The 9,125-nt window shown below is 40.6% G+C and overlaps 1 protein-coding gene across 1 annotated transcript; it reads right to left on the bottom strand.

Moving 5' to 3' along the window:
- Positions 1 to 60: 60 nt before the first annotated feature.
- fbxo22 (F-box protein 22) lies at positions 61 to 8,983 on the bottom strand. Its single transcript, XM_008278569.1, has 7 exons — positions 8,810 to 8,983; positions 8,353 to 8,485; positions 7,808 to 7,895; positions 4,423 to 4,521; positions 2,571 to 2,723; positions 2,291 to 2,456; positions 61 to 1,975 (listed from the first exon to the last, which is right to left on the bottom strand). Exons 1-7 carry the CDS (start codon positions 8,938 to 8,940, stop codon positions 1,582 to 1,584), a joined length of 1,164 nt encoding a protein of 387 aa, XP_008276791.1. The 5' UTR covers positions 8,941 to 8,983; the 3' UTR covers positions 61 to 1,581.
- Positions 8,984 to 9,125: the final 142 nt, after the last annotated feature.

Raw genomic sequence — 9,125 nt, forward strand, 5'->3', positions numbered from 1 at the left:
TGGCTTTAACAGCGGGGTTAGTAATAAAAGTTGAAAAATAAAAACAAGCAAATGTCTATCTAAATATATATATATGTTTGGAATTTATTAAGGAGATGAGCAGAACAGATATGATTTGGCACATGGAGAAAAGTGCATCAACACCAAAACAACTTTGTTCAATGAGAAATTCAGACTAACTTAAAATACATTTTAATTCCAAAAGAAAAAAAAACTATCAAGGACAAATGGATGAATGAATGAATGGATGTATTACAATATAAAGAAGGAAGATACTTTTAGCAAAGGAGCCCTAATTAATTTTGTACAAAATAAAAAATATTGGAACTCTCAAAAACATCCATTCCTGCTACAATCATTGTTGCAGTTTTGAAGGAAAAGCTGAATTTAATATCAGCAATTTGTTTTATATATATATAAGAGCAACTACCTGAAGGGCAAACGTACACAGTTTAGAATGGAAATTGCACCTTTGTGTTATCAGGATATTATTCTTGAGGAAAAAGCAAGATATCATCTGGGGGGAAAAAAACCTCGACATGACGTGTACCATTCAGAGGATTTTCAGAGGCCAATATGCTTTTATACATAAAAAGGCATCTTCTAGCTTTTTTGTAAATGTGCAACCAGGTAAAGAGGTTTAAAAACAAACCTTTACCGTTTTTAAATGTTGCAGGTAATACTCAAAACACTTCACATCTAATGACCAAAAAGCATAAGTCACTTTTTCCCCCCTGACTTTAACCGGTTGTTCCAACACCTGCCGCTTAAAGCCAAAAACTACAGACGAGTCCAGGCTAAAATGAGGTGAGAGTTTCTGTCAACGTCAGCCATTCTGTCCTGTTCTCTCTTGTGTTGCAACTTTTAAGCCCAACCATTAACACTTACAAGTAGGTAACAGGAGATGTGACAACTAAAAAGATGCCCTGTAAAGGTCTAACTGTATTCCCCGACTGAATAATGGCAGATATCTTGAATCATTTGTAGGCTAGCATGGTTTCATTTTTCCACTGGTAAGACAAATGTGTAAAACCTGCACGAGAAGGAAAAGCGCTCTAATCAAGAATACCTTGATTATGTGGAAGAAGGACCACATTCCTTTTTTACGTATATCACAAAAAAGTGCCTTTGCTGAATCAACAACTAGAACAAAAGCTTGAGAGATACAAGCATGTCTAATTTACTCACCTGCAAAGCAAACAGACCATGAAGCTGATGTCTGAGGGTAAGATATGCCTTGGATACGTATGTAATGTGGAGGGAAATATACAAATCTATTTTACAAGAGCACTATATCACATCAAGAGTTTGTGTTTTATGTCTGAACTGTGTGAGACTCACTAGTTTTAATATGAAGCTGTGTTCACACACAATCTCCGAGGGACACGATTTCCCAAATGCTGCCATTACATTGATGGCTAAAGGGATCATTTTCCTGCTTCATGAGCAGAAATGGTGACAGCAATATTCTGAGCTGTAATGTGGGCACCACTCTGTACATAATGTTTGTTGTTCCCGACTGCAGCGGCGAGCGTGATGGGTTGTCTTTTATCCTGTTTGTTCATTGTTTCTGCAGGACAGTCAGCCTAGATGGACCAGGGTCATGACAGTAGTATACTCGTGCTGCAGACTGTCCATCTCGGTGTCGCACAGTGTGTAGTCATCTTTAATGATTCGGTCGCAGCCGATCTCGCCGTTGCCAAAAAGGCCAAAGAGGGGCGTGTTGGGGAACACCTTGTGAAAAGCGTCTGCCTCGACATTGGCTTGGTTGTTGTAGAAGTTCTGCCCTCTTCCCACACAAGCGAACATGAACCCCAGAGTGTTTTTCTCTGGAATTTTGGCTGCCTTTAGCCTCCGGATCGTGGCCTCAGCTGCCTTTGGGGTGCTGATGTCTTGGTCCAACAGCACAGATGCCCCCTGTACCTTTGGGCCGCTCAGGGCCAGGCCCACCACACCATATGCACCCTGGCTACAGCTACAGAGTGAGAGATGAAGGAAAGTGTGAGCACGGCAGAGTGTGTAGTAAAAATGCTGCTGACAATTTAACTCTGACACTGCTATTATTTATCAAATTTAATCAGTGCACATTGGCAGTGAGACACAGGGGTTTTGAACAATACCAGCAGATATATTCTCTGGTACTGTGGATGACGAGAGCTCCCCCTGAATGAGCCAGACCTCAAAATATTCTGATCACAGGTATTCGTAGCTATCTACAGTTTCGTACTCAACATTATTCATGCCGTTTGTTCTGAAATAGTCTTGATGATACTGCAGGACATTAACTCACCAGTGTCTTGGAGGAGAGAAGACGCTTTCTACCAGCCCTCCAGCAATCAGAGCTTTGCTCTTGCCCAGCGGCCCTAGTATCTGGCTGAGGAAGCGAGCTCCTCCAGATTTATATGCCTCATAGAAAAACAACAGTATCACACGCAGCTCTGGGTTGTCAACTAGTCCTGAAAGGAAAGTACACCAAATAGCAAAGTAATAAAGAAAAAAAAAAAAACAAGTTGTGGAAGTTTGGCACTTCTAAGTTTGAATTATTGATTAACTTGTGAGCCTACACTCACCTGCTTCTTTCAGGGCTGTCGGAGTGATGGTCTTCTTACAAAAGTGAAAGGGCTTGATGTGGACACCCTCAGTGTTGGGGAACATGATTGCAAAGCCAGCCTCCCCCTCCTGGTACTCCTGAGGAGGACTGGAGCAAGAGCCACTTGGTGTCACTGTATAGAGAGCCAATCATGAAGCCCCTTAAATGTATATATATTATACTGCATTCAGTTGGTTAACTCACCATTCATTTTTTATTAAATAAATCAGACCAGACCTAAAGCAAAGATACCCAGCTTGCTTTGCTTAGTGGACAGTTTTGCAACAACTTCAAGACACCAGGGGAATGCTAATGGCAATAAACAGATATATTTCTTGGGTAAAATAGTTACACATTAAAAAGGCCCAACCTTCATCTTGTATAACAGCCAAGAGACGTTATTGAGCATTTATTATATGAACAAAGAGAAAAAATACCCAGTGTGAATCATATGAGCCGCAAGTTGAGGATCACTGCCTTAAAACCTGACTGTTTAGTTCTTTACAATAGTTCTTCATATTTCATAAAAGAAATTCACATGACAGATGAACTACGGTAACCCTAATGTCCATTAAAAACAATTTTTAATTTTATATTTTCAATGAGAAGTTTGAAGACTTTCATCTTGATTTTGGAATAGTCCGTTTCTAGGAGTCACCATCTAGTGGCTATTAGAGGAGCTGCCGCTCCAGATATTTTGGGCAGTGAATTCATTACTCAATCGGGGTGGTTGCTGCTGTGGTGAGAATTGTTTTTAAATACGGAACCACACAATAACAAAGGACAAATGAGCTCCATAAACATGAACGTCAACACACAATGTGTGACTTCACAGCCGTGAATCAATGGCACATTCAAAGGCACTCACAGTTTAGCAGATGGATGTGCCACCGTGAAAATGAGAAAACATCAGTCTGTGCTTCCATAAATATTCAGGATCATGAGACAGGCAGCCTCATTCACCACTCCTACACTTTCTACATTTTAGGGTTTGAAGTGAGCACAACTGAAATTGTACATAATAGACAACCATTAATTATGTTCAATAAAAGGCAAATATTGCACATTGCTAGAATTTATCTCCACAATCCACTGTGTTACAGATTACAGTGTTCATAAGGATTAACACTATATCTATGTGGATCATGAGTCATCTTTATAATTCTTATGTATAGCATCTCTAACAAAATGCTTAATTGGCCTCTGGGCTATTTAGCAAATCTATTACAATCCATATCTATAGACTCAACTGTATGCAATTAAAGACTTAATCTAGAACAGAATTAGTTGTGCACGGTGACCCTGTGGTGACCCTCAGCTCCAATATCACGAAATGTGAGTGTTATCACAAGCAGCCGAGGCTGCCATTAAAGCTGACAGACGATCGGGGCCTGATAAGCCATCATCTTGAGGAAAGAGAACATGGCTGATGGAGTCACTTCTCCGGAGGGTTGTGATTATATGGAGAAATAGGTAGCACAGCACCAGGCAGACTAGGCAATCTATCAGAGCGAGAGGCAGGGAGATGCAAGCCACCAGAGGTGCTTTCCAACTAGGAAGCAGAAATAGGGATTAATGCGTAGTCCTCTCTACTGAAAGGTGAACTATTCCTCCTAAATATGCTAAAAAATGGTTTGTGGTTACTTTTAGAGCACCTTAGCAGATGAACATGCCAAGGCCACATATCTGTACAATTATAGCTTTGAAGCTCCTTCTCGAAACATTGGTATGTTATATTCAATTACGTGATCCCTTGTAGCTGGGTGTGGACATTTTGTTTTATTCTTTATAAATGAGGAAATATGAGCAAAACCGAAAAGAGGAACACTTACAGACAATGCCTGGTGTTGCAATGCCCATGATGTCACAGCCTTTGGGGAAAAGCAGGTTGAGTTCTTCAACTGTGTCTGGACTGTGGCGACTCTTTTTTGCTTCAGTGTAGTTAAGGGGAAAAAAAGACACATTAATGAGAAAGGTCACTAAAGTGTAGTAGTGAGCAAAGTACTAGGCCTTTCAAATGCTTGGATTCTCATCTATCATGAAATGCCATCAGGGTAGCATCTGATCAACCCCAGAATAATCTCCAAACAAACAGCCAGACACATAAAGATCAATCTTTAGAGAAAGGCAGAGTCCTGTCATAGTCTGTATAAGCCCCACAAAACCCTAATCTCAACATTACTGGTCAGTCTGGGATTATATAAAGAAACAGAAGACACAGAGACAATTTCCACATAAGAACTTTGATTAATTTCTCAAAGATATTTACACCACACACACACACACACACACACACACACTCACCGGCCACTTTATTAGGTACACCTGTCCAACTGCTCGTTAATGCAAATTTCTAATCAGCCAATCACATGGCAGCAACTCAATGCATTTAGGCATGTGGACATGGTCAAGACGATCTGCTGCAGTTCAAACTGAGCATCAGAATGGGGAAGAAAGGTGATTTAAGTGACTTTGAACGTGGCATGGTTGTTGGTGCCAGACAGGCTGGTCTGAGTATTTCAGAAACTGCTGATCTACTAGGATTTTCACGCACAACCATCTCTAGAGTTTACAGAGAATGGTCTGAAAAAGAGAAATGCCTTGTTGATGCCAGAGGTCAGAGGAAAATGGCCAGACTGGTTCGAGCTGATAGAAAGGCAACAGTAACTCAAATAACCACTTGTTACAACCGAGGTATGCAGAATAGCATCTCTGAACACACAACACATCAAACCTTGAGGCAGATGGGCTACAGCAGCAGAAGACCACACCGGGTGCCACTCCTGTCAGCTAAGAACAGGAAACTGAGGCTACAATTTGCACAGGCTCACCAAAATTGGACAATAGAAGACTGGAAAAACGTTGCCTGGTCTGATGAGTCTCGATTTCTGCTGCGACATTCGGATGGTAGGGTCAGAATTTGGCATCAACAACATGAAAGCATGGATCCATCCTGCCTTGTATCAACGGTTCAGGCTGCTGGTGGTGTAATAGTATGAGGGATATTTTCTTGGCACACTTTGGGCCCCTTAGTACCAACTGAACATCGTGCCAACGCCACAGTCTACCTGAGTATTGTTGCTGACCATGTCCATCCCTTTATGACCACAGTGTACCCATCTTCTGATGGCTACTTCCAGCAGGATAACGTGCCATGTCATAAAGCGCAAATCATCTCAGACTGGTTTCTTGAACATGACAATGAGTTCCCTGTACTCCAATGGCCTCCACAGTCACCAGATCTCAATCCAATAGAGCACCTTTGGGATGTGGTGGAACGGGAGATTGGCATCACGGATGTGCAGCTGACAAATCTGCAGCAACTGCGAGTTGCTACCATGTCAATATGGAGCAAAATCTCTGAGGAATGTTTCCAGCACCTTGTTGAATCTATGCCACGAAGGATTAGGGCAGTTCTGAAGGCAAATAAGGGGTCCAACCCGGTACTAGCAAGATGTACCTAATAAAGTGGCCGGTGAGTGTATATATATATAACTCACTCTCTCTCTCTCTCTCTCTCTCTCTCTCTCTATCTATATATATATACATACATACATACATAACAAACTGCATTTTTTTTAAGACTGTCACTGTATTTTCAAGGCCTAACATCTTTATGCATCAATTCTACATTTAGAGAAATTTACACCCTCTAAGTACCTTTTCATCAAGAATAAGACTGTAAATCTACGATTACTAGTGTTGCAGAACACTCCGTGTAGCAGTTTCCATTAAATACCAACATAGTAAATTTAAAAACTGAAGTGAGATCAAGTTTAAAACCCATATTTCAAATTAATACACAAGCCTGTGTTACTTTTTTGGACTAACTGGCAGGTGTCCTTTGGTTGTAGTGAAAAGCTTAACAATGTCTGTAAATCAGTCTGCACAACTGAAGGTAGCCATAGCAACTCTGATTATGCTACACACTATGGTACCAATGAATTCCAACTGGTGGAACACGCCTTTCAATTAGCTGAACTGAAAACAAACTGAGTGACAATTTCAATACAACATTACAGCACTATGATATTATCTGAAATGTTTTGATATAAATAAAATACCAACTTCAACTGTCGTATAAGTGCAAGTGCTTAGCACTGAGTGCTGTCAAACTAAGAAAACAAACAGTCATTACATTCATAAAACACAGATTAGCAGCATGACAGGATCTTAGACAGAACTCCTTGCTTTGAAACAGCATCACCCAATCAATCAGAGTCAAGTTGGTCAGAAACAATCTAATTTTCACTAAGGATTTGGAACAAGGGAATGTTTGTATTGTGTTAATGTGCCGTTTTCTGCCTGTTCAAATAAAAGCACATAAAACTGACCCTTCTACCTGCTGTTCTTGCACAGCTACAATCATATATTGTAATATGTAGTCCTATTTAAAACACTGGTAATCCAGATTTGGTCATCTCAAGAAGTTTGTATCTACATCAGGGTGATCCAATCCAATGTTGCCTTGAACAACCAGCACAAAAGATAGACTACCTGATCCTGGATAGCAAAAAAAAAAAAGTTATTTCCAAACCCAGATCATTTAATCCAGATTAAGCTCTTTGGGCAATTGATCCTGAGTTTACTTGCAAAAACCACCAAAGGCAAAGACCACAATTTTAACAAGCATGCAAAACATATTACTTAATTCAGAAGTATTATAAATGAATAATTAACTCCAGTGTGTCTACATCATCTTGGAAATCACATTATGCAAGATGGCATGGTTGTTCTGTTGCTCTTCTCTGTCCTGGTTCGAATCATGTGTGAGTTTTCTGCCCTTTATAAAAAGTGCTGGAATGCATAGAAACATAAATGTTCTCTTTGCCTTTCAAGTTAAATTCAAGGCAAGGTAAATGCAAAGCCTTCTAACATAAACTTGCAATGTGATTCAGTTATATATAACTTATCTAATCTAGATTTTCTTGGAAATGTTACAGGAAATTTAAGGATCTAAAAATGTTCTTCTGAAAAAAAAATGCAACAGAAGACTAATTTTTTCAACAAAATAATTAAAACAAACTAGCTTTTTGGTACAGTATGGAAGCCAAAGGATGCCTCTGTTTTAGTTGTTTGAAAATTTTAAAGTTTAAAATATGACTTTTGAAGAAATGGTCACTTTCCCTGAAGAATCGCTTTCTTTATACAAGATGTATGTTGGCCCCAACGCTACGCAAACAATTAGAGCTCTCTATAAAGTTATATCATACTAACCTTTATTCTGTTCGTAGCTATAGGCCTGTCCATTGAAGGCCTCACAGTCTACCATTGTCAGAACTGTTTTAGGTAGGAGGAAAACTTTCTGTAAATAATCAGAAACAAAGGGCACATGTTAAAAACACAGTTCTAACATTTGTCAGAGCATCTTTTTTTTCAATCAACAGCTACGAAAACATGCCTAGTCATTCAAAACCTATTAACCCATAAACGTTATCTTTTCCAAGTCATAGCATGACTAATCCATCGGAAGGCTAATCATGTTGATGAACATAAACCACCATCTGATAAACTGATAAACCCGTGATGATCTTTTATAGTACCTGAACTAGATTTCCACTCAAGAACTTCCAGCACACTTTCAGGTTAGCTTGGATGTTTTGGCAACTCACCCACCAATTGGCACCAAAAGAGTCTTCACCATGGTCTGTAATAATGTTGTGCTGTCAATAAGTTATGTACGAAAAAGGTTCTACGTTTACACTAACTAACCCAAATGAGCCTTCCTTTGCTATTCACTTGATGTGAGCTCAGAACTTTACCTCCACTTCTTCAGCCAGGACGCTGCACAGAGCATGGACCTCTGTGGTGGACGGTCCGCAGGCTGACACCCAGCTCAGCTGCTGCTGAGTCCGGAGCACTCTGCGGGCACAGTTTCTCCATAGTCTGCACACACTGAGGAGAACCACAAACACATTGAGGAGAACAACAAGTGCACTAAACAGAACCACAAGCGCACTCAGATTCAACCTGCTAGCTAAGTAGAAACTTGGCAAGGCGCAGTTAGCTTGTCTGTTTACACCTTTGTCAAAAAAATAACAACACCACATAATACCTGAAAGTAATAAGCTCTGTTATCAGCTAAAGCGACTAAGCTTTGAGTTAGTCTGGCTACCGGGTTAGCGTCCTTAATGTCTCTAAAAAATTAGCTTCACTTTCATTCGACGGCCATGAACGTTAGCAAAGGCAACAGTTTAGCGCACAAACATTTCCCGTTACCTCGCTATCCGGAGGAGCGACTTGGTCGGTATGAACGTCAAAATCCGCTCGACCACCTCGGCGACATTGCTGAGTACATACGAAGCCTTGCTGTCTTGTAAAGAATCCGTAAAATCTTGATTTTCACTCATATTTCACTCTAGTGGTGGGCTTTCCAGCACCGCTGCGCAGCTACGAACTTTCACCTCTACACTTCCACCGCTGTCGACCGCTGCCTTGTGGACGGGCTGCCCCCATGCGGCGAGGAGGAGCTACTGCAGGCTGACTGCCCCCCCGTCAGTCAGCCTCTTCAGTTCAATGAAGGGCAACTTCTAAA

Source organism: Stegastes partitus, unplaced genomic scaffold (genome assembly GCF_000690725.1).
Source record: "Stegastes partitus isolate 25-593 unplaced genomic scaffold, Stegastes_partitus-1.0.2 Scaffold127, whole genome shotgun sequence".
In the NCBI taxonomy this organism is placed as follows: Eukaryota; Metazoa; Chordata; class Actinopteri; family Pomacentridae; genus Stegastes; species Stegastes partitus.

Bases quoted from the DNA above. Each gene is read 5' to 3' on its own strand.
- fbxo22 (XM_008278569.1), bottom strand. From the start codon at position 8,940: ATGAGTGAAAATCAAGATTTTACGGATTCTTTACAAGACAGCAAGGCT. The intron at 7,896-8,352 runs GTAAAGTTCTGA...GATTATTTACAG, and splicing joins TCCTGGCTGAAGAAGTGGAG to AAAGTTTTCCTCCTACCTAA. The intron at 4,522-7,807 runs GTTAGTATGATA...ACTACACTGAAG, and splicing joins TAGCTACGAACAGAATAAAG to CAAAAAAGAGTCGCCACAGT.